This window comes from Neofelis nebulosa, chromosome 7, assembly GCF_028018385.1.
Source record: "Neofelis nebulosa isolate mNeoNeb1 chromosome 7, mNeoNeb1.pri, whole genome shotgun sequence".
Lineage (NCBI taxonomy): Eukaryota > Metazoa > Chordata > Mammalia > Carnivora > Felidae > Neofelis > Neofelis nebulosa.
Genome location: NC_080788.1, coordinates 143055728 through 143081329, shown reverse-complemented (window position 1 = coordinate 143081329; position 25602 = coordinate 143055728). Strand labels below are relative to the sequence as shown.

The window sequence follows — 25602 nt, the reverse complement described above, 5'->3', positions numbered from 1 at the left end:
CCGTCTGTAATCCCAACCTCACACCGCACCCAGGAACGTGGCCTTGCACATAACACAGGGAACTGGCTTCTACTAACATAGAGCCCTCCTGGTAACCTGGGCAGCCTTCTCCCGAGACGGCACCATCTGGGCACCTTCAAGGGAAGCTTCCGGAGCTGCACTAGCCCTTAGACCAGTCTCGATATTGGTCTCATTTTACAGATGAGCAAACTGAGGCCAGAGCGCTCTGGCCCGGTCCGGCCATTCATTCATGCAGTCAACACATATTTATTTGAGCATCGGCTCTGTGCCAGGCCAGGGCGGCTCGGAGACGAATCATACACAGACCTGGCCCACGAGGCACTCACAGCCTGGCAGGGCAGCTGGTCACATCAAAGGACACTCACAATACAGTGTGGTCAGTGTGGTGTTAGAGGTAGCACAGGTGACCAAGGGAGCACAGAGGAGGGGCCCCTGGCCCCGCCGGGGGCGGCAGGGAGGGCTTCCTGGAAGAGGTGACACCTGAAGAGGGTTTTAGGAAGTGAGCAAGAGTTAGGGTGTGTGGCAGGGGGAGTGGCCTGTGCAGGGAGGTGGGGGTAAGAGATAGCACATCTGGGGTGCAGCTGGGAGTTAGGTTCGGGGCGGGGGGGGGGGCGGTACAGGAAGGGTGTGGAGTTAGCACTGGACGGGGAGCTTAAGGGGGAGGGGGGAGGGGGGAGGAGGAAAGCAGGTGGATTGGCAGGGGGGCCCGCTGGGAGCCAGCGTGGAGGGTGCCCCTGAGGAAGGGGACAGGAGAACAGGGTGGATGGCAGCGGGGTTGCAGAGGAGTGTGGGTGCGGCCCTTGCCGGAGGAGTCCCATCCACCCCAGGCCCGCTCAGCAGGGTGGCGGGGGTGCGGGCTGCCAGCCCCGGGGCCGCAGAGTGCACAGCACAGGGTCGAGCGGCTTGAGCGTGGCCTGCTCCTGCAGCCCGTATCGCTGTCCAGGCACCAGCCGGAACTCGAGCCTCTGCAGCAGCTTGGCCATGACCACCTTCACCTCCATCTGCGTGCAGAGGTGGGGAGGGGCGGGAGGCACGCGGCCGGAAGGCAGCCGGTGGGCGGGGCCCCGGCTGGCCCGGCCCTCCCTCACCCCGGCGGGCGCCCCGCCCCCGGGTCCCCGAGCCGGGCTCTGCCAGGCCTCCTGGCCCCAGGGTGAGACCCCACCCAGCACTGGCCTCCTACCTGAGCAAACTGCTGTCCGATGCAGGAGCGGGGGCCCAGAGAGAAGGGGAAGTAGGTGAACCTCGGCCTGCGGGGAGAGGGCTGTCAGGAGGAGGCGGCCCCGTGACAGTCCTGCCCCGGTGGGTGACAAACCCATCCCTTGCGGATGCATGGCTTGGGGCCACGACTGGATTTTGCACCCACTGAACACATCCAGGGCTGGCTCTGTCGAGCTCTGCGTCAGCATTTGGTCATTTTATCCTCCTCTGGCGCTTTCCAGAAGGGGCTGTTATTATCCCCAGTTCACAGCTGGAGGGACTGAGGCTCGGAGAGCCAAAGCAACACCCCCCCCCCCCCCTGGCTTCTCTGCCACTTGTATACTCGGCCGGTCACACGTCCAGTTCTGGGCAGAGGCTAGGTCTGGATGCAGGTGGTCGGTCCCTGGGGCCTGGCTCCCACCCCCCCACCCCCCACATCCCACTGTAGTTTAAGGCATTTGCCCCCATCGCAGCCTTCAGGGGGAGCCATCAGTGTTCCCATTTCTCAGGACCATCAAGGCAGGGGGAGGTGCAGCCCCTGGCCCGAGTCCCAGAGCTTCCCAATATAAGGGACTGGTTATAAGTCTGGGTGTTAAAACCAGTCTGAGCTGGGCTCAAACCCCAGCTCTGCAGCTACTGGCTGTGCATCTTTGGGCAAGTTACCTTACCTCTCTGAGCTGTGATTTCCTCCCCACAAAAGGGGGCGGAGTGGGGATGGCAACTTCCTCACAGTGATCTGGAAGGCCATGTGGGCTCAGGGGTCATAGGCAGTCCAGCCCGCAGGTCACTGGGACCATCCTTCTCCCACCAGGCCTCCACTCGCACACAGCTTGAAGAGGGACTTACTTCGGTGCTTTAGGGCTGAAGCGATCGGGGTTGAAAGTCAGTGGGTCCTCAAAGTATGTGTCCATACGCCCCATGACGTAGGTGCTGAACTGCAGGGGGAGGAACTGCTTGTCTCTGGTTCCAAGGATAGGCACCCTCACACCTCCCTGATCCACTGTGGTCACCCAATGGGGCGACCAGGAGCAGAGTGGCCCCCCTCTACTCCACCCACCCATCTGGGCCAGTGTGGGATTCCACTGGCTCCTGGCAAGTGTCTAAGACAAGGGAAGGGACACCCCAGTGTGCCAACAAGGACCAGCTGGGTGTGTACCTCATCCTATGCGGGGGTACCTACCCCCGTGCTACAGGGGGCCTACAGTTATTCCTATTTTACAGATGGGAAAGCTGAGGCTCAGAGAGAGGTTCGTGGCTTGCCTGAAGTCACTGGGCAAGTAAGTGGCAAAACAGATTCAAACTCAGGTCTGCTTCGAGAGCATCTTCCTCAAGATCTCTAAAAGCTGTCATTCAAAGTTCCGTTTCAGCACAAGGTTGTTTCTGCGGCGGGGTTGGGCGGGGGGGGGGGGGGGAAGAGGGGGGAGGGAAAGGAGCTGCAGGCCCCACTGGCCTTATGATATGCACCAAGTTGCCTCCCGACTGAGGGCAGTGTTCTGTGCCCCTGGCCTCTGTGGGCCATACGCGCCCCCTATAACTGGTGCCCTGGGTGCCGACCCCGGTCTCATTACTCCTGCACCAAAGAGTTCCCTGAGCCCACTCTGCCGCTGGTTCTCTGGGCTGAGAGTACAGGGCAGCCAGAGCAGAGGGAGGGCCCGGAACCGTGGGAGCATAATAAGGTGGAGAGGTGTCCGAGGTCAGCAAAGGGCACCTACTGTGTGCCAGGGATATTTACCAGACATGTGATGACCATTGTTCTTCAACTCGTCCCAGTAAACTGTGACTCAGGTATCATCACCCCAGCTTATGAGGAGGGCACTGAGGCCCAGAGGTGACCCAGCCTGCCAGAGCGGGGTGGGATTGGAGCTGGGATCTGCCCACTCAAGGCCCACGTGGCCACCTGCCTGTTCAGCCAGATAGAAAGGCATTCTAAACCACCACCTGGGTCATTCAGGCAGGTGGTATTGGTGCTGGGGTGTTAGAAAAAAAAAAAAAGAGCAGATACACAGAATAAAGACCCGCATATCGTGAAGCTTTGATACACGCTGGAGAAGGTGTGGCCGAGCCCTGGGAAAGCCAGGGCTTCGAGGGGGGAGAGGGCTGCCCAAAAGATAGAACCAGAACATGTTGTTTTCCTCTGTAAAAGTAAAAATCGGGTCCTGGGGAAGGGTGAATTTTGTCCCCCTAAAATCCTTATCTTAAAGTCTTAGCCACAGAATGTGACTGTATTTGGAGATAGTCTCTTTAAAGCGACAATTGGGGCACCTGGAAGGCTCAGTGGGTTAAGCATCTGACTTCGGCTCAGGTCATGATCTCATGTTTCATGAGGTCAAGCCCTGTGGCTGGCTCTGTGCTGACAGCTCAGAGCCTGGAGTCTGCTTCAGATTCTCTGTGTGCGTGTGTCTCTCTCAAAAAAAAATTTTTTTTTTAATTTTAAAAAAAATAAAAAAGTGGCAAGTTATAATGAAGTCATTGGGGTGGACCCTACTCCAGGATGACTGGTGTCCTTATGAGAAGAGGAGATTAGGACACAGACACGCACAGAGGAGATACCCTGTGAGGACAGGCAAGAAGACGGCCATCTACAAGCCAAGGAGAGGGGCCTCAGGAGAAATCAGCCTTGCAGACACCTTGATCTTGGACTCCCAGCCTCCAGGACTGTGAGACAGTACATTTCCAGTGCGAAGCGCCCCCTTCTGTGGTGCTTTGTAATAGCAGCCCCAGAAAACGAATACAGATCCCTACCTCACGCTATACACAAATTCAGTTCCACGTAGACAGGGACTTAACTTGAAAAAGAAAATTGTGATATTGCCAGAAGACGATGTAAGTGACTATGCTGAGCTCATGATGGAGTGGGGGCGGGGTCCCCTAAGACAAAACAAGAGAACAGACCCCTGAAAAATTAAGAACTTTGGATCATGGAAAACACTTTAACAAAGAGAGGCCACAAGTCTAAAGATGACATTTGCAACACGCATACCTGACAAAGGATTAATATATGAATTTTTACAGAGAGGGGGGCCCCGGGGAGACTCAGCCGGTTAAGCGTCCGACTTCGGCTCAGGTCACAATCTCACGATTCATGAGTTTGAGCCCCGCATCAGGCTCCGTGCTGACAGCTTGGATTCTATGTCTCCCTCTCTCTTTCTCTGCCCCTCCCCCACTTGCACTGTCTCTCTCAGAAATAGATAAACATTAAAAAAATTTGTTTAAATGAACTTTTACAGAGAGCTCTGCACAGCGTTGAGATAACAGCGCCGCAAGCCTCACTAGTAACCAGGAAACTGCAAATCAAGACCACAGGGAAACACCTTCCTTGGGCTTATTTGATTGGCAAAACCAAGAAGCCGGACCACAGTCGGCGTCGGGGAGGATAAGGAACAGAGCTAGTGGGCGTCTGGGTTGGCATGGGTGTTCTGGAAAACACTTCGGCGCTGGTTTACCGAGTCGAACGTTGAGATGCCCCACAACCCAGCCCTCCCGCCCCCGTGTGCACAGTGCGTCTGCCACACGGGCAGGAGTGGCAGCCGTGGTGCCCGGGAGAGCAGGGAATCGGGCAGCCCCCAGAGATGCCTGCTGACCCAGAATGGATAACGGGGTGGCAGTCTACACACGGCAGAGAAGTGAGGGCCCGCTGTCCCAAAGCAATCCCAGGACATATCATCGTGTGGATGGACACGTGTCCACACACACACACACACACACACACACACGGAAAGGTGAGAGGTTAGTAAACACAAAATTCAGGACAGTGGTTGCTTCCGGAGGGAAGCAGGACAGTGACAGAGTTCTAGTTTGGGGGTGGGTTTCTGAGAGGTCATGGTGCATGAAGGGACACCTGATGAGGGAACAAATGAGTGAGCGTGTAAACGGCAAAAAAGGAGAGGTGGGGGAGAATAGTCAACCTCCGTGGGGGGAGGCGGGAGAGGGGTCAGCTGTGAAACGGGGCGCTGCCTGCCGGCTGTGTGACCTCAGGAAAGTGACCCAACCTCTCTGAGCCTCAGCACCCTCAGATGTACACAGGGCGCCTCCCTTCCAGAATCGTCTGCTGTAACCTCACACTGGATAGGGTGAAAAGGAAGAAAGTCCTCACGCGGTTACGGTGAAGCTCATGACAGACCCCAGTGGCGACAACGGGGCCATGGATGTCCCGACCTCAGGGCTTGGCCACCCCGGGGGAGGGTGGAGAGGGCCCGTACGCACCAGGAGCGGGGTGTTGCCGGGGACTCGGACCCCATCGATCAAGGTCTCCTCCTCCAGCAGGCGAAAGGTGCCCCACGCTGGCGGGTACAGCCTCAGCGACTCTTTCAGAACCTACAGAAGCCACGTGGGGAGACGAGGAGAGACGTCAGAGACCCCACAGAACGTGCCGGCGGCGTGCCCCAGACCCACCCTTGCTCCCGCTCGCAGTGCTGACTGCGCACCCACGTCCAGGACTGGGTCCCAGACCCCCTGCAAAGTTAGCCTCATGTTCTTGTCCAACCCCTGCTGTCACAGAAGGAGGAACTGAGGCCCCAAAGGAGAAGGAGGTTCCGGGCTCTGGCTGAACTACAGCACCAGAGCCCGGTCCCGCCCCAGCGACTCTGATGTCATTGGTCTGGGGCAGGTGCTCACGGGACTGATTTTCAGTCTCCAGGGACGTTCTCACGGGCGGTGAAGTTAGAGAACACCCACGGGAAATGGTTCAGGGGGGCAGCAGGCCTGGCTTGACGAACCACCCACACGTGCCCAGAAGCTTCTCTCCTGCCCCCACACCTGGGACAGATACTGCAGCCTCCCCAGGTCGTCACAGTCAAGGTGCCTCTTAGAACCGATGACCTCGTCCACCTCGGCCTGCAGCCTGTCGGGTCAGACAAAGACAAGCTCGTCCCCAAGGAGCGACTGCCCCCTATTAGTCTTTAGAAGGAGGAAGGGAAGGAAGCGCGAAGAGAGCGGCCCGGAGCTCCCCTCCCCCGCCAACCCTCCTCCCACGGCCCCCCTGCTTCATCGTTGAAGACATCCAGGAACCATCACGTCCAAAGCAAGATGCCCAAGCAGTTGGGAATTCTGTTCCAGGGCCTTACAGTCTCCCCCCTTCCCTGTTCGCCGCTCGGAACCGGCCGCAGGCAATAAATGCACAGAACAAGGTCTTTGCACAGAGAAGTGCGCCGCAGCCTGGTTCACGGCAGCCAACAGCCGGAAACAGAATGAGCCTCGCGGGGACACCGGCTGAGTGAGCCTTAAGATGTGCGCGGTGAGGCTCGGACGCAGGCCTGAGAGTGGATTCGGACCACTTCACGCCCGTTCGGAAGGCTGTAATGCAGAGGCAGAAAGCCACAGGTGTTGGCAAGGATGTGCAGAAAGCATCGCCCTCGTGTCCCCACGGTGGCAATGTAAAACGGTGTGCAGAAACCGAAATGGGGAATTACCATGCGCTCCAGCAATTTCTCTGGAGGTCTATACGCCCCCACAGCGAAAGTAGGCTCTCGCAGATACTAGCACACCCAAGTTCATGGCAGTGTTATTCACAGGAGTCAAAGGGTGGAAGCCACCCGAGCGACCCTCAACAGCCGCGTCGGGGAACAAAACGTGGGGCATCCGGACGACGGACCGCTATGCAGCCTTAAAAAGGAAGGAAGTTCTGACACCTGCTGGATGAACCTTCGAGACATTACGCTAAGTGACACAAGCCAGACGGAAAGGTCAATTACCGAATAATTCCAATTATATGAGGTCCCTCGAGGAGTTAAATCCGGAGAGACAGAGAGGAGTATGGCGGGGGGGGGGGGTGTCCCCAGGGGTGGGGGGGCTGGTGTTTCACGGGGACAGTTTCAGTTGGCAGTGATGGGAGGTTCTGGGATGGGGGCGGCGATGACTGCAGAGCAGCGTGAAGGTGCGTGATGCCACCAAACTGTGCGCTTAAAAATGGCCAGAAGAGGGGCACCTGGGTGGCTCAGTCGGTTGGGCGGCCGACTTCGGCTCGGGTCATGAACTCACGGTCCGTGAGTTCGAGCCCTGCGTCGGGCTCTGTGCTGACAGCTCAGAGCCTGGAGCCTGTTTCCGATTCTGTGTCTCCCTCTCTCTCTCTGCCCCTCCCCCGTTCATGCTCTGTCTCTCACTGTCTCAAAAATAAATAAACGTTAAAAAAATTTTTTTTAAATAAAAAAAATTAAAAAAATAAAAATGGCCAGAAGAGAGATGCCTGGGTGGCTCAGTCGGTTCAGCGTCCGACTTTGGCTCAGGTCGTGATCTCACGGTTTGTGAGCTCGAGCCCCGCGTCAGGCTCCGTGCGGACAGCTCGCGGCCTGGAGCCTGCTTCGGATCTGTCTCTCTCTCTCTCTGCCCCTTCCTACTTGCAGTCTCTTTCAAAAATAAACAAACATTAAAAATAATTTCTTAAATGATCAGAATAGGGGCGCCTGGTGACTCAGTCGGTTCAGCGTCTGACTCTCAATTTCGGCTCATGTCATAATCTCACGAACCGTCAGATGGAGCCCCGCGTTGGGCTCTGTGCTGACCGTGCGGAACCTACTTGAGATTCTCTCTCCTTCTCTCTGCTCCTCCCTCTCTCTTTCTCTCCCTCTCTCTCTCAAAACAAATCAATAAACTTTGTTAAAAAATAAGATAAAAGGTGAGGGGACACATGACCTTACAAAAAATTATTGGGGTCGTCAGGCAAAAATGTTTTCAAAAAATGGTCAAAATGGCAAGTTTTGTGTGTGTGTGTGTGTGTGTCGACAATATAAAAAAAAGAGTGGGCTGGGAGAAGAGGAGATGTGATAAAATACAGTGAAATTCAGTGGTTGATCATGAACTGCCTCCCGGGGGTGGGGCCCTGTGGTGGAATTATTACTACATTATTATTACTATTATTTCAACTTTTCAGCTTTTTCCAAACTTTGGTAATGACCACCTTACTGTAATATATCTATTTAAAACCCCAATCAACTATTTTATATTCTGAAGCGACCGTTCACCTCCGCCCTTGTACGTTGCTGATTAAGAACTGTAATCAAGGCTTGCCCCCCATCCTGAGCTCCCACCCCCACGCCTGTTGGGGCTTTCCGAGTGCTTTCACTGTTTGTATTCAAGGAAACCAGTGGCCCAGCTCAAATGCCATTTCCCGGGCACCCCTCCTCTGTCTCGCCAGCTGAGGACAAGCCCTCCTACAGCACTTAGTTGGACTTCTGCTGGCTCCTCAGTGCCAGCCAGGCGCTGAGCGCAGCATGGGGAGGGAAAAAGAACCACGGTCCCTCGCTTCTAGCTTCATGACCGAAATAGACTCCAAGCAAATGGTCCCAGGAGGAAATGCATTCATGAGCTGGGAGGAGCCTGGGAGGGGAAAACGCAGAATGGCTACTTTAGGGGCATGAGAAGGCTTCTGCGGGGGTGGACAGAGTTCTCCAGGAGAAAAGCAGGGAGAGGAGCGTCCGGAAGAGGGACTGGCATGTGCAAAGGGCCTGGGGTGAAGAGAAGCAGGACACATCGGAGGAGGCTCGGCCATGGGGGGCTGGAGCAGGTTGTCTTCCAGGAACAAGACATCAAGACAATCCCTTCACCAGCTTCAAGGGAAGTCACTATGCCCACCCCCTGAGCCTCCCTGCTCCATACCTTGCCAAGATCTCAGGCTGGCGAGACAGCTCCATCACCGTGAATGCCAGATGATTGGCAGAGGTCTCGTGGCCTGCGGGAAAGGAGAGTGGGGCTCCACACAGGACTGCGGGGCTGCTGCTGGCCCAGCCCACCCGCCTCTGAGCCCCTGAGCCCGTGGTGGCAGTTCAGGCCCTCACTTCTGCGCCCTGCAGCTGAGCCGGGTATACAGAGATGAAGGAGACAGGCTGCCCCCGTCCACGTCCCCTTTGCCAGCCAGTGTCGTCCAATAAACAGCATTTGCCCGCACGCATCCGGATTTCACACTCTAAAAGCTCCTTCAACCATCCTTGAGCTTTGCCTGGCCTGGAGGGGTATTCATCCCATTTTGTAGAAGACAAAACTGAGGCTGAGAGTCGAGTCTCTTAGCCACAGGATAGGACCTGGGGCTCAAGTCCAGCCCACGGCCGCTGTTGTCCCCAGGCGGTGGGCGCCACCCTTGAGGCCTAGAGAGGTTGTGCTTGTAGCTTCGAGGAATAGAGCAGTGGGTGGCTTCCCCTGAGAGGGCAGGGGGTGTGCAGGAGCAGGAAGGCCACTCCTGAGTTCTGGCAGCATCCGGTCAAGTCCAAGCCCCCCGGCTGGCCCGGGAGGGGACCACCTGAGTTACGTGCATTTCCTCTGAAGGGGTAGGTGGTTTTACCAGGTGGCACCCACCGCCAGCCAAGGGGCCCGGGGCCTCCTGGGCTCGAGAGCAGGGCCTACACCTTTCAGTAAGTGGGTGCTAGGAAGTGACGCTGCCTGCTGTCCCGCACCTGTGCCCCACGGTGTCTGGATGCAAGGTGCGGGGGTGGGCCATGAGGTTAGAGGGAGATCATTAAACCCTCATTGGAGCGCTGGAGGGAAGTCTGGGGAGCACCTTCCAGGCCCCCATTTTAGAGATGAGGAAACTGAGGCCCAGGCCACAGAGCTGGCCTGTGGAGAAGCCACATCCCAGGAGGAACACCTGGGTTCCTGGCTTGCAGGATGAGGCCAGCCATTGTCCGTTCAGCAAGCATTTTGCCAAGTGCAGGGAACAGTGCCCTGAAGTCCTGCTCCAACTCGGACATCGCTCTGGGGCTCCCGGGGTATCTGTGCACACAGTGCTCCACACTGGGAGGGCCCTCTTCCACCCCCAATCCCCGCTCAGGACAGCCTTCCTCCTCTTTCATCTTGCAGGGGTGCATGCACCTGCCTCTGAAAATCCACTGGCCAGCAAAATCCCCAATTCATTCTGTCTGTCCACCTCCACCCTCAGACCGTGAACTGTCCCTCGTCTTGTCTGCCCGCCTCTGTCTTTTGTGCCCAGCGTTCGTGCATTTGTTCACTCATTTCGTCCGTTCTGTACGCATCCGTGCTGCACTGGACCCCGCGAACACACAGGGAGCAGGGCATAACCCCTGGCTTACACCGAGCATGCAACCCGGTGAGGAAAGTGAACCTTCTAGAATCGCCACAGATAAGTCCGTGGAGTAACCCTGTGAGTCCTGGGGGCAGAGAAGAGCTCTGGGCACCATGCAGAGCTCCGAACTGGGAGCCCGATGCAGTTGGGCAATCACTGAGGGCTTCCCGGAGGAGGAGGCACTCAAGGGATCGCCCAAGGAGGAGTTTTCTAGATAAAGAAAGATGCTCAAGAAATAGCTCACGAGCAAAGGAATGAAGTTGCTTGGGGTGTCTTTTTGCGCTGGTCTAATAAAGGCCTCTGCCCCACAAATTCTGAGCGGGATGGAGCCTTGAGTGCACACGGTCAACCTCTCCTGAGCCCCAAAAGGCAGTGTCACGACCCGTCACAGTTGCCACCTGCGTTGCCAGGTCAGTGGCCGCCGAGGGGGCCTCCTGGACCTCCTTGAGCAGAGAGAGGCCTTCTGTTCCTCATCCCAGCCCCTCCATTCTGCGGCAGAACTTTGCTGCTCAGACAGCCCGAGAACTCTCCCAGAGTCAGGGTTTAGGGGATGCCTGGTTCCCACCGTTTCTGCAAAGCCCCGAGCCCCCGGCCGCCACTGGAGCTACCAACCAGCAATGAAGAAGGTGACGAAGTTGTCCAGCAGGATCTCATCGTCCTGGGCCCCCTCTTCAGCTGGAAGACAAGGAGGGTGTCAGGGTGACACTCACACCCCTCGGCCCCTTTCCCCATAGCTCAGCAGAGAACCAAATGCCCTTCTCCCCAGAAGCCAGACCTGGAGTCAGGGGTGATCAGTCACCCTGACGGGTGGCACCCTGATGCCCGGCCCTCCCAAGGCCCCTGCGGGCGCCCTCGAACCTTTGAGGATCTGTGTGAGGATGTCGGCAGGGACGTCCTCCCCCCGCTTCAGGGCCTCCCGGCGGCGCTGGACCCAGTCCTTGCCAACCTGGCGCAGGAAGCGAACGCTTTCCCGGATCTCTCGGAGTTTCTTCCACTTCCCTGGCATGAACTGAACGAGAGAGCTCCCGCTCAGGGCGCCAACCGAGCACGCGCGTCTCCGTCTCCCGCTCCCCCAGCTCCGAAACGACTTTAGAGACCCACCGCAGCACTGGCAAGCTGGGAGGTGGGAAGATTGTGAGAAAATTCTAGAAAAGATAAAGCAGCCAAGGAGACTAGACCAAGGTGGCAGGCTGGGCCTAAGCATCGACTTCCCCTTCCTGCTCCAAATCCCTAGATAGGATGGGAAAGATGCCTTGAAAGATCCACATCGCACCGGAAAGTAACAAGGGACCCCTGAACGGGGCAGGTGGCTAGGACCGTGTGGAAGAAGGAAGCCACGGCCAGAGGGAATCAACTGCTGAAAAAGATGGGGTGGCATCAGGGGGCTCCAAGCCCAGAGGCTGAAGTCCCAGGGAACAGGAAAGGACCCTGGGCATCTGTCTGGGAATCCATTCGAGTACCACCTTTCTCCCTTCTCCCTCCTTCATGCCTGGAACAAGGAAGTGATGGCTGGAGCTGCCGCAGCCATCTTATAACAATGAGGTGATGTGCTGGGGACAGTGGAACAGAAAGCTAGAAAATTCCACAAACATCTGACATTGTGGCGCTATCGCAGCCGTCCTGGATTGCCTGCCTCAGGGTCATTTTATGTGAGAGAAAGACGGACTCCTGATTTACTCAAACCACCTTGAGTTTGAGTCTCTCCTTGCGGCGATCTACGCAGATCCTAACTGATGCGGAAGTCACTTGGGTCACACCGGAACTCCAAACCCATTCTGGAAAAAGGTCCCTGGAGGAGGTGCTCTGGCAAATTAGCACAGAGCTATGGTGGCTGGTCCTCGGAGGGGGTGTGGAGATGTTACCTTCGCCAGAGTGTTTCGAGATGCAGTGATGCCCTCCAGGATCAGTTTCACCTTCCGGGACAGAGGCTTCTGGGCGCCCAGCAGCATGCCTGTCTCCATCCCAAAAGCTGCCTGGGGGAGAGAGGGGGCCGAGGTCATCCCTGGAGCGGGGGGGTGGGGGGGGGAGTGGAAAGACTGGAAGACCCAGCACGGAGCCTGGGGCCGTTCAGCTAGAGACCCAGGCAGCATGGGCTCTGACCCACGACAACTCCAACCCTGTGGGATACGGTGATGACTACGGAGCACACAGTAGCCACCCCACCACCCTTGGCTTCCTTCCACGACAAAATGCATTTGCCCTGAAATGCAGCCTTCCTTGGTGGCCCCTCTGCACCCAGCTTCCCAGTGAGCTGTAGAGCGACAATGACTCACTGTGTCTGCACTCCAGCTGCCGGGGCTGCCTAACCGTGCTGGGGGTCCCTGGGCCACCGCTGAGCCTGCCAGGTGCAGAGCCAAGCCAGACCCAGGGCAGGCGCGGAGGGGGAGGTAGTCTTCGAGCCGGGAGCCAGGCAGCCCTGAGACTCAATCCTGCTCCTGCCACTGACCAGACACAGGCCGGTTGCCACACCTTTCGGCGTCCGGTGTCTGGAGAGTGCATTCGTTGCTGTGGTCTCGAATGTTCGAGGAGACAGGGGGCTCCCCACCCAGAGAAGGGGCCGATGCTGGGGGAGCAGGAGGGAGGGCGAGTGCAAGGAAAAGGAAGACAGAGGGAGGAGCAGTGGTGGGCCCCGGGTGGCACCGCCCCCTCCCGGGGCCTGCCGTGCTCCGGTCACCTTGGCCAGGATGTCCATGGTGGTGCAGGTCAGCATGTCCTGCATGGACACCGGGGTCTGCCCATCCGCCTTGGCCTCCAGAATCTCCACCAGCTGCTCCGCCTTCTCGTTGAACGTTTCCATCAAGCTGACCAGGGAGCTGGGGAAACAGCACAGCTGTCAGGGGCCTCGAGGACCAGCCCAGTCATCCCGCGGCCCCTCTACGTGGGGGGACCAGTGGGCAGAGTGGAGGTGGCCGTCCCTTGAGGCCTGGCTCCCAGGTTGGGGTTGCAGTCATCAAACCAAGCCCTGGGGCTTCGCCATCCCCCTCAGGACGAACGCTGTCCCTTTGCCTTTGCCTGGATGGTTCCACGGGTCGTTTGCCACGGGGACCCTCAACTCTGACCTCCAGTGATCGTGGCAGTGGAGGGACTCCAGGCGACACAGGGCGGGAAGGGAAGAGAGGCCTCTGGGCGCCCCCTGCAGCTCAGGACGGGCTCACTGGGGTCCCAGCCGTGGACCCCTCTGCTCGCACCGCCCACTCTCCTCACCTGCCCTGTCCCGGTCGCCACCTGCAGCCTGCTTTCCCATTTCATTCCCTGTCCCTGAGCAATCACAGCCCCCAACTCTGCATGGAAATGAGTCCTCGGACCCAGAACTCCCTACCCACAGCACTCCTGGCCCGGGGACAGCTACCCCGGCTCGTTGCCCAAACACAGAACCTAGGGAGAAGTATGGAAGGACACGCTCCAAACTCACAAGAGATGGTGACCCCGAGGAAGGGAGAGAAGGGAGGCTGTTTCTTGGTGCATTACGTGTTTCTGAACTTTTACTAAGGAAACCTGCTGCTTTTGTAATCAGAAGTGATTTTTGATGTTACCAATCTGGGTAAAGGGTAGGGTGTGTTCTTTCTCTTATTCTTTTTTTTTTTTTAATTTTTTTTTTTTAACGTTTATTTACTTTTGAGACAGAGAGAGACAGAGCATGAACGGGGGAGGGTCAGAGAGAGAGGGAGACACAGAATCTGAAGCAGGCTCCAGGCTCTGAGCTGTCAGCACAGAGCCCGACGCGGGGCTCGAACTCACGGACCGCGAGATCATGACCTGAGCCGAAGTCGGCCGCTTAACCGACTGAGCCACCCAGGCGCCCCTTTCTTTTTTTAACTGTTTTTAAGTTTATTTATTTATTTTGAGACAGAGAGCATGAGCTTGAGCAGGGGAGGGGCAGAGAGAGAATCCCAAGCAGGCTCCGTGCTGTCAGCGCAGAGCCCGACATGGGACTCGATCTCATGAACTGCGAGATCATAATCTGAGCCAAAACCAAGAGTCAGATGCTTAACTGACGGACACCCAGACGCCCCTCTTTGTCCTATTCTTATTCTTGAAACTTATTCAGAAATTTGAAATGGTTTCCAAATAAGAGGTTCTTAGAGAAAATGGGAGGAAGGGGAATTTTTAATCAGGAAAGAAAATCGCTCTTCATTGCCCGTCCACCGGTCCTGCCCTGGCTCTCGGCTCCGTGGGGCCCCAGCATCCTTGCTCACTGCTGCCCAGCCCCCACCCAGCCACCTGCAGGGTTCACCCTCGACGGCCTCTACTGAAGGCACCACTCTGCTCCAGTCCCTTGCCAACCGAAAACACTCCAAAGCACCTGTCACTCTGAACAGTGTGGGGAACATCCTTACGTGGACACAGAGGGAGTTTGTCACGTTGATGCCCACCTGCAGCTCTGTCTCCTGTTACCATGGCCTTTTAGCACCTCCGCAGCACAACGTTCCTTCCCACCTCAGGGCCTTTGCACATGCTGTCCCCGCTGCTGGGGGTCTCTGTCCTCCCACCCTCCATCCCTAGGCCCTGTTACTACTCGCACACCTGCCCGCTCTCCAGATGGATACTCGAAAGCCACTTTCCCAGGAAAATGTCTCTTAAGGCCTCAAGTAGCCCCTATACGTGCCTCCGTAGCTGGTCGACTTCTCCAGGACACTTACAGGGTTTTGCAAGTATATATTTATACGTGAGATTATTTGTAGTTGTCTTTTTTTAAAAGGTTGACTGTGTGGGTGGCGCATGGCTGACTGTCACACTAACACTGAATCTCTTGTGGACATGACAGATATAATATGTTGGGCCGGAGCGTTTGCAGTATGGTAAAATCCCAACCCCCTTGTTTTGTTTGTTCTGTTTTGTTTTTATTGAAATGGTTGAGACCAAGGCCTTCCAGCAAAAGTAGTAATCTAGAAAAGCAGAAACTGGCAATTTATGGTCATGATTTTATTAAGAGTATATGATGACGTTGTGCGTAGATACTGGCTGGAGAGGACACTCACCAGAGGGTTCTATTTTCTCACTGGTGAAGGCGGATTCACCAAGAACTATACCACGTTCACAAACACGACCAAGCGGGCTCCCAGAGCTTCTTCATACAACTTTGTGAACATCGCCTTTCTAATAAAACAGCCATCTCTTAGATGATTACCTTATTGTGAGACACAAATAAAAATGTGTGGTGACATCAGCCCAACAGCGTGAACATACTTAACGCCATGGACTGTGCACATAAAAATGAGCCAGACGGTATGTGTATCTTAACACAATTTAAAAATTTTTAAATAAAAACGCCTATGAAAGCTCTTAATAAAACACAAAGTGCTGTTCGAATATGAGGTCCTACGTGCTGGGGATGGTTCACCAAGACAGAGATGCTGGTATTAATGTCATGACCGCTGCAGGAAGTCAGCTGGTTAGAATCTATAGCCTCAAAGCTTCCTGCGGGGAGCAGCTATATCACCTTGGCTGGCTCTTGTAACCCTGGCTCTTGGCACAAGGATGTATTAATTGAAGGCCTCTTTCTAGTCTGTTCCTCCTCATTCTCACTCCTGGCAACTTTCCAGCGAGGACAAGACTATCCCGATTCATTATTTCATTCATATTTTCATTCACGCTATGGACTTCCTGGAGAGCTCACAAAGGGCCAGGTGCTGTGCTGAGCACAGGAGTCCAGAGACAGGGTGCGTCTTCTGCCTTCTGCCCAGTCTGGTGGCGAAGGTGGGCTGAATGAGAATCATTGCAGTGGGTGTGACAGGAGCCATGCTGGAGGCATAAACTCAGCCTCAGAAGATCAGGGACCACAGCTCCCTAACAGTGACATCTTAGCTGGGTATCAAAGGAGTCACAGGAATTTTGCAGGGGAGCACACAAGGCAGAGAGAAAGGCAAGGACATAGGCAGAGATGTCAGAAAGAGCCAAGATGTCCCAAAAGATGGAAGAAAGAGGGTAAAAAGGCTGGAGGGGTCTGGAGGCCAGACTGGGGGTGGGTGAAATCTGACCTTCATCTTTCATGTGATAGGGAGCCTTTGAAGGCTTCAAGATAGGAAAGTGATGTGAATTTTAGCAAGATCTCCCCAGGGGTGGTGAGGTGGATGCATTGGAGGAGGTAGGGAGGCCAGGGAGGTTGTGATGAAAGTCTACGTGATTATGTATATATAGTCAGATATAGTCAACCACAGATTATGCACTAACTAGTCACTTAATGGTGGAAAAACCTGGAGGACGCTGTCTCTGACAAGTGAGTGAAGTTAACATCTCCTGCAATGAGGCAGGTCAACAACGCAGGTCTCCTAATATGATGCCCTGAGGACACAACACCACTTCTGTGCCATTCCTGCCAAAAAGGCATAACCTGAGACACACAAAATTGATGGACGTTCTACAAAACTGGCCTGTAATCTTAAAATCAGGGAAGTCAGGGAAAGACAAAGATCTGTTCCAGAACAAAGGAGGCTTGTGAGATGTGGGAACTAAGTGTAACCTGTGATCCGGGGTTGGACCTCAGACAAGGAAAAAAATAGCTATAATGACAAGGACAATGACAAGACTCGAATGCGGATTATAGATTAGATAACTGTATTGGATTAATGTTAAATCTCCTCATTTTGATAACTGACATCCAAAATAATATCCATGTTTTTAGGAAATAAGTATTTAAGGGAAGGGATCACAATGTCTCTAACTTGCTCTCAAATGGTTTTAAAAGTACACTATATTAAAAAAATGTAAATATACACACACACACAAAGAATGATAAATATGTTTGTATATGCACATCCAGAAGAAATGATAAAACAAATGGTGATTTAAACAATAAACAATAAGCGAACCTGGGTAAAAGATATACAGAAGTAGCTTAGACTGTTCTGGAAATTTTTCTGTAAATTTGAAATTATATCCAACTAAAAGATAACCTTCCTCAAAATGTTAAGCACAGAGTTCCCCTATGACCTGGCAATCCCATCCCTAGGTATGTACACACTCCAGAGAAGTGAAAACATACATCTATACAAAAGCTTGTACACAAATGTTCATGGCAGCATTATTTGAAACAGCCAAGATTGGAAACACGCAAATCTCTACCAACTGATGAATAGACAAGCAAAATGTGGTATGTCCATACAATGGAATTTCATTTGGCAATTTAAAAAGTGAAGTTCTGAAAGAGGCTTTAGCATGGATGAACCTTGAAAACCTTCTCTCTGAGTGAGAGAAGCCAGACACAAAAGAAATGTCGTATGAGTCCATTTACAAGAAATGTCTGGAATACGAAAATCCATAGAAATGAAAAATAAATTAATGGTTGCCCAGGGCTGAGCCCATTGAGGGGAAATGGGGAGTGCCTGCTTTTTGGGGTGATGAACATGTTCTAAATTTGACTGTGGTGATGGTTGTTCCATTTTGTGGATAAGTAGGTAAAATAAATGTTATAAAAGCCAGATCTCAATAAAAGTTATTTAGGGGCACCTGTGTGGCTCAGTCAGTTGAACATCTGATTTTGGCTCAGGTCACGATCTTGCAGTTTGTGAGTTTGAGCCCCATATGGGGGCTGTGTCAGCGGGGAGCCCACTTCAGATCCTCTGTCTCCCTCACTCTCTGCCCCTCCCCCACTCATATCATACTCTCTCTCTCTCTCTCTCTCAAAAATAAATAAATAAATAAATAAATAAATAAAAAGTTATTTAAAAAATGAAATGTTACTAACAATGAGAACGCTAATAAGGAAAATAAAAAGCCAGAGGAGGAGTGATGAGGTCTGAGCAGGGAAGTTCTTGGGGGGAAAAAGACCCCATCCCCAGGCATCAGTGTTACTTAGCCCTTGATGGCTAGCCCCTTGTCCCCCCAGCAGCCCGCCTGGCTCTCCCCTCTACCTTCAGCCTGGGAGAGGCCCCCTCCGGTGAAGACCTCTCTCTTCCCAAGGCCCGCCATCTTGGATACACTCACCTGCGGCTGAAGGCCAAGTCCATGACCCTGCGTTGCTTGTGCCAGCGCTCATAGTCACATTCTGACACCAAACCTTGGCCAAACAGTCTGGGGGAGACAAATGCTTGATGTGAGAAACAAGAAGGGACAGGGGGACCGATGGCTTGATGGGGACAGGGCCAGCTTTGGGGATGATGGAAATATTCCAGAACTACACAGTGGTGATGGTTACACCACACTGTGAATGGACCAAATGCCACTGAAGTGTAACTCCAATGCGGTTAAAATGAAGAATTTTGTGAATTTTGCCAAAAATAAAAAATAAAAGAAATACAAAAGAGATGGGGGTGATCATGTGCACCAACCTTGCAACCCCCACACTCCCGCCTGCTATCCACAGGGGAAAGAGGAGAAGGGAGGTGATAATGACGAGAGCAGCAGCCACCATTTATGGGGCACCTGTGGTGTGACTGGTAGCCAGGGCCTTGGTCTTCATGCTACACCCAATGCCCTGGGCCCCATGGGCTGTCTGCTTGCAGCCAGAGGCATTTCTGGCCTCTCCCCTAGCCCCTCCGCATGCCTTACCTCTCACCAAACACGGTCTGGATTGCGTGGTACATCTTGGAGTCCTTGTTGTACTTGGTTGACATCAGGAACTTCTAAACATCCCCAAAAAGCCAACGTGAGCTCATGTACCCATGAGACGAAGCAAAGGATTCAGCAGTTTTCTGGACTCTTGTGAAACACGCCCCAACAATCACCACTGACTGGGTGCCAGCTGTGGTGTGAACAACTCATTCCGTCCAATCCCACCTAACCTTCCAGAAAGCCTGTCTTCAAGCAATAGCATCTTGCTTGGGGGTGAGGAAAGTGGGGCAGAGAGGGGTGAAGTGATATTCCTGTGGCCACTCAGCTGGAGTGGCGTTGTGGGGGGTCCTCACTTCCATGCCCATGCACAGATCTTGTACCGCACCACCTTCTAAAGCAGTGAGAACAAGAAAATGCAGGTGCTGCTCTGAAACCAGAATAGGGAAGGGGAGAAGCCCAGAGGGAGGGCTTCTGGGACACAGGAGAGACACTTGGCACAGGTTCAGGGGTTGTTAGTGCCAACCCAGCCATGGAAGCCAAAGAAGGCTTCCTGGAGGAAGGACCAACTTGCCTCGCCACAAGCTGGATGGTAGCAATAATAACATTAGCTGACAGCTCTTGAGCCAGCATAGCCCAGGGGTTAACAGCTCAGGCCGTGGAGTCAGCTGGCTTGAATTTGGATCGGGGCTCACCATCTTGGCTTTGCCCTGGACTCACTTCATGACCACAGGCAAGTTACTCTGGCGAGGTTGCTGCAAAGGGTAAATTTGTTCTACGTGAAAAGTGCTGAGAAAAGTGCCTGGCACACAGCATGTGCCCCGTAAATGTCAGGTGCACAACAGCACCCATAGCTCATTTAGTGCTCGGTCAATCCTAAGATGTGGGTGCTGTGTTTATGCTCATCTTACATATGATGGAGAAACTGAGATTTAAAACTAGCCCAAGGTCACACACACGGTGAATGGTGGAAATAGGATTTGAATCCCAGCAATTTGCCGTGGCAGAGAGGGAAGAGAAGGCTGTGATCCAGTCAGGGGAAGCCCAGGCCACTTGCTGCATTCAGGCAGAATGAGAGGTAGGGAGGGGCATGAGTGGGGGCTGGATCCCAGAGGCCTGCCTTCTGGCCCCCTGAGCTTCATGCTGTGGGCACTGGGAACCAGGAAGATGGTATCTCCATTGTACATTAATCCAGGGGCTTCTGGTATCTGGGAGCTTAGCTCAGGGATCTAATATTAATTTTTCAGCTAAAAGGTACCCCCCAAAATGGCTGACCTTGGGGCATGAGCCACATCCTGAGAACCCCACCCCCACCCAAACACTGTCACTTGTAAACGAACTTTCCTCACTACCCATGCCTGCAGGCCCCATCCCCATGGCAGTAAAGACCCACCTCCCAGGTCCCTCTCAAACATTCCTAAATTGTCCAAGGTCTGGACCAACCCTCCCAACCTAAAGTGAGGCGTCCCCACACTGAGGCACAGCAGCCTCAACACAGGCTCTAATCAGGTGCCCCCAAAGTCAAGGGTCCCCATGCCTGTTGTCCCTGGGGCTGGGGATCCTTTGAAGGCCCAGTGAGCTGGGCTCTGGGATGTGAGGAGTGCATGGGGGCACCCCCAGCACCTGCTCTGCTGTCCACACTGGCAGCACACTTCTGCCCACCAAGGGATAACTGCTGGGGACTGGTCCTCCGGCCATAAGTAATCAGAAAAATAGGCATAACTCATGAAATGTCTGTTTTCAGACACTGAGCAAAAGGAAGTGCAGGATTGTGAATCCTAAAAGAAGGAAAAGGAAAAAAAAAAAAAGATATGAGACCTATGACCGAAGATTACTCTAGCTTTCTGCAATTTCAGGATAAAGGCACTAAAAGATGAAACTCAAATATAGCCCCGTAGGCTTTCCAATTTGATGAGACAGATCAGAGTCCAGACATACAAAAGGAGGCTAGAACTTGTATGGCAGAGGACCTGAGGGGAGGGAGCCATGTAGAGAATGAGCAGAAATCTGCATAGGGATCCCCTGCATCTTCGGATGAATACCAGCCTGCGTACATGCACCGTGGACACAAGGCTGAGTTAAAAACAACTTTTGGGACAAGGAGAATTACCGAGTAACTACAGGCTGAACAGTTCTCAGAGCTTACACAGGCCAAGAACTGTTCAAGTTCCCAGTGACCAGAGGTAAACTTCAGACATAAGCCCTTTATTAGTGGCCCCCAGAAGAAAGAGTCACTCCTTGGTAGTGAGGCTAAACTAGCTCTAGAGTAAAAGCCGACCCTAAATCAACCCTATAAAAGCCTCATAGCAAACCTGGAAAGGATCAGACTGATCTACACAAATAAGTTTACCATCTGCCAGAATGAATTCCAGCACTCTTTAAAGGAATAAAACAAAACTGAGAACTCAACAACGTACAATTCACAATGTCCAGGGGCCAACATAAAATCACTAGACACGTCAAAGAGCAGAAAGATCTACCTATAACCAGGCTCAGAAATAATAGAGATGACGGAATTTGCAGAAAAGAACTTTAACACATTTATTATAAGTATTGCAAATGTGGTCAAGGAACCCACATATCCAGGAAGTGCAAAGACTCCTACATAGAATTAACAACAAGAAAAAGTACATGAAGGCAGATCATAATCAAATTTCTGAAACCAGTGATAAAGAGAAAATCTTAAAAGCAGACAGAGATAAAATAGTAGATTGATATAAGTTAAAGATTATACTATAAACCCTAGGACAACCACTAAGAGAGAAAGAAAGAGAGCCAATAATCAAATAGTGGAGATAAAGTGGAATACTAAAACATACTCAATCCAAAAGAAGGCAGGAAAGGCAGAGAGGGGAACGAACAACAGGACAGAGGAAAAACAGCCACGTGGTAGATTTAAACCCAACCATATCAATAATTACATTCAACGTAAATGACCTAAGCACTCCAGTTAAAAGGCAGAGATTGTCAGACAGTATAAAGCAACCAGACCAGACTATATGCTATCTATAGGAAACCCACTTTAAATCTAAAAACCCAGATAGGTTAAAAGTAAAAGGGTGGTAAAAAGATATACCAAGCAACACTAAGAGAAGATAGCTGGAGTGGCTATATTAACACCAGAAAAAATATCCTTCAGGAAATGGAATATTACCAAGGATAAAGGGGACATTTCTTTTTTTTAAAAAAATTTTTTTTCAACGTTTTTTTATTTATTTTTGGGACAGAGAGAGACAGAGCATGAACAGGGGAGGTGCAGAGAGAGGGAGACACAGAATCGGAAACAGGCTCCAGGCTCCGAGCCATCAGCCCAGAGCCTGACGCGGGGCTCAAACTCACGGACCGCGAGATCGTGACCTGGCTGAAGTCGGACGCTTAACCGACTGCGCCACCCAGGCGCCCCTAAAGGGGACATTTCTAAAAATAAATCACACAATTCATCACAAAGACATATTAATCCTAAGTGTGCACACACCTAATAACAGAACTTCAAAATACATGAAGCAAAATCGGTACAACCTAAAGTAGAAATAGAAAAACCCATGATTGTGGTTGGAGAGTTCGACATTCCTCTCAAAATAATTGCTAGAACAAGTACGCAGAAAATTAGTGAGGACTTAAAAGATTCGAATAACATTATCAGCCAACTTGATCTAGTTGACATTTCTGAAATATTCCATTCAACAACTACAGAATATTCATTCTTTTGAAGTACTCATGAACATTCACCAAGATAGACCATGTGCTAGGTCATCAAACAAGCTTCAATTTTTTTTTAAATTTTTTTAACGTTTTATTTTATTTTTGAGACAGGGAGAGACAGGGCATGAACAGGGGAGGGTCAGAGAGAGGGAGACACAGAATCTGAAACAGGCTCCAGGCTCTGAGCTGTCAGCACAGAGCCCGATGCGGGGCTTGAACTCATGGACCGCGAGATCATGACCTGAGCCGAAGTCGGCCGCTTAACCGACTGAGCCACCCAGGCACCCCCAAGCTTCAGTTTTTTTATGTGGATTGAAATCATGAAAAGTATTTCATCTGCCCTTACAGAATGAAATTAGAAATCAACAACAGAAAGATATTTGTAAATACCATAATATTTAGAAAGTGAACAATATGCATATAAATAATCCCTGATTCAAAGAAGAAATCACAAGGGAAGTTAGAAAATATTTTGAACTGAATGAAAAAAGAAGCATGACATATTGAAATGTGTGGTACATTTGTCCCTAAAGTAGTATTTACAAGGAAATGTATAGATTTTAAATGCTTATATTAGAAAAGAAACAGGTCTAAAATCAATTTTCTAAACTCCCACCTTAAAAATTTGAACAAGAATAAATTAAACCCTAAACGAATAGAGGAAGGAAATAATAAAGAGCAGAAATCAATAAAGTAGAAAATGGACAAACAATGGAGAATTGCAATAAACCCAAAATCTGGTTCTTTGAAAAGATAAATAAAATTGATAAACCTTTTGCTAGCTTGATTAAGAAAATAAAAGAAAGCCCAAATTATTTGCAGGAATGAAAGAAGGGATATCACCACAGATCCAGGAGACATGAAAAAGGAAATCAATAAATATTATGGACAACTTGATACCAACAATTTTAATTAGATGAAATGGGCAAATTCCTTGAAAGACACAAATTATAGGGGCGCCTGGATGGGTTCGGCTCAGGCCATGATCTCACAGCTTTGTGGGTTTAAGCCCCTCATCTGGCTCTGCACTGACATCACAGAACCTGTCTGGGATTCTCTCTCTCTCCCTCTCTCTCTGTCCCTCCCCAACTTGAGCTGTCTCTGTCTCTAAATAAATAAATACATACATACATACATACATACATACATACATACATACATACATACATAAAGACATAAATTACCAAACCCAAGAAAAATAGCAACTCTGAATGGCCATAAATCAATTAAATACATTGAGTAATTAAAACAAAACAAAAAGCACTTCCATCAAAAAAAATGCCAGGCCCAGATGGCTTCACTGGTGAATCCTATCAAACATTAAAGGAAGGAATAACACCACCCCATAGAAACTCCTTCAGAAAATAGAGGAGAGGGGACATTTCCCAACTCATCTTGTGAAGCCTATTAATCTGATCCCCAAACCAGACAAGTATAAAAACAAAAACTCTTAGCAGAAGATGAGCAAATTGTATCATGAGAGCTGGAATGCAAGGTTGGTTTAACACTTGAAAATTAATCCATGCAATGCATCATTTTAATATATATTGTTCAACTTTTCTCATTGAGCGTCATGAAGGTCTTTGTGTATGGCTTTTGGTAGCATGCTTTAAAAATCTTAAAAAAATTTTTTTAATGTTTATTTATTATTTTGGAGAGAGAGAGAGAGAGCAGGAGAGGGGCAGAGAGAGAGGGAGCCACAGAATCCAAAACAGGTTCTAGGCTCCGAGCTGTCAGCACAGAGCCCGACGTGGGGCTCGAACCCACGAACTGTGAGATTGTGACCCCACAAGTCAGATGCTTAACCGACTGAGAGACCCAGGTGCCCCTAAAAATCCTAAACTGTGTCTACACTTGAAATTAAGCTTTACCAAAAAAGTATGTGTTACATCTTTTTAGAGACACCATGGTTGTTCGGCTTTTCTCCTGATCTGGACCCTAAGTTGTATCTTCTCCCTGTCATGCCAAGGCTCACTCTGCTGAGTACCCACTGTGAGAAAAAGAGCACCATCATTTATTGAGCAACTGCTGTGTGCCAGGCATGGGCTAGATGGCTCAAACATGCTATTTCGCCACCTGGCTATTTCGCCATCATCCCTATTTTACAGATGAGGAAACTGAGGCCCAGAGTGGTGACAGAGCCCAAACTTGAGCCCACGTCAGCCAAGTCCAAGGTAAACGATCTGAGGCCATTCTTAGTCCCCAGATCACAGGCACCGCCCTCCACATAGTCCAGACCAATCAGTGCTGACCGTGTCAATTTCCTGATCTCTAAAATGGGGACTGATAACAGTCTCTACCCCCATGAGGATTAAATGGGTTCATAATCGGGAAGTAAAGAAGTACCTGTTTAAGTATCTTTTGCCCCTTTGCTTGTTAAATAAATATGTGTTGATATAAACATTTGTTAAATGAATCAATTGATATTGAAATCTCATGGTAGCCCTGAGACAGAGGGGCTATGATCCCACCTGGAAGATGAAGGAACCAAGGCTAAGAGGGGTGAGCTAGCTAAACGTGTGCACATCACTTGGGCAAAACTCCCAAATGGTGGGTGTTCAGAGAGAAAGATGCCACTGACTTTTGGATCCTTGGGAAATGAGCCCGAGTGCTGGTGACTCTGGGACATTTCTCTTACAGCCTCTGGGGTCGAGTTTTGTGCCCCCAACCCAGGGAAGGGAAGGGAAGGGCTCTCCCCATAGAAACTTCTCTGCTTCCTACCTTGACCGACTCGGGGCTCGTGACGATGACTGAGGTTTTGTGGAAGACGTTGACCCGCACGACGGGTCCGTACTTCTTAGCCCTGGAAACCAAAATGACCCAAAGGAGGCTGTCAATGACCGGAGATGTGAATATCATCACCACCCAGAGGGAGGATCAGGGTGTCCCATCCCAGGAGGGGCTTAACACGGACTCACTGCCGAGCCACATCCCCCACTGGGTCTCAGTTTTCAAACCCATGAAATAGGGTTGCTACGCTCCTCCTTTGACCCAAAAGATTTTGCTGGGAATCAAGCGATAGCGTGTCTTTGAAATGCTTTGGAAAGTGCGAAGCACCACCACGTACAAGGACTGTTATTGAGTCACACCCCCCACCCAGCTTACAGACAAGGACACTGAGGCTCAGAGTTTCTGATGTCCGGTCTCAGGTCACACAGCTGCCAAAGGCAGAGGTTGCCTTCTGAACC

The 25602-nt window shown here is 51.7% G+C and overlaps 1 protein-coding gene across 2 annotated transcripts in view; it reads right to left on the bottom strand.

Annotated features, from left to right (window-relative positions):
• Positions 1-251: 251 nt before the first annotated feature.
• LOC131517733 (cholesterol 24-hydroxylase) overlaps positions 252-25602 on the bottom strand; it is a 33017-nt gene continuing 7666 nt past the window's right edge. For both annotated transcript variants that reach the window (XM_058740272.1, XM_058740273.1), the window contains exons 3-15: positions 25136-25217; positions 18713-18786; positions 18149-18235; positions 12900-13038; positions 12088-12198; positions 11084-11234; positions 10838-10900; positions 8809-8881; positions 5974-6058; positions 5422-5532; positions 2065-2153; positions 1202-1268; positions 252-1022 (exon numbers count right to left, since the gene is read on the bottom strand). In XM_058740272.1, the coding sequence (XP_058596255.1) occupies positions 855-1022; positions 1202-1268; positions 2065-2153; positions 5422-5532; positions 5974-6058; positions 8809-8881; positions 10838-10900; positions 11084-11234; positions 12088-12198; positions 12900-13038; positions 18149-18235; positions 18713-18786; positions 25136-25217 (1300 nt within the window). In that variant the 3' untranslated portion in view covers positions 252-854. The remainder of the gene's footprint in view (positions 1023-1201; positions 1269-2064; positions 2154-5421; positions 5533-5973; positions 6059-8808; positions 8882-10837; positions 10901-11083; positions 11235-12087; positions 12199-12899; positions 13039-18148; positions 18236-18712; positions 18787-25135; positions 25218-25602) is intronic.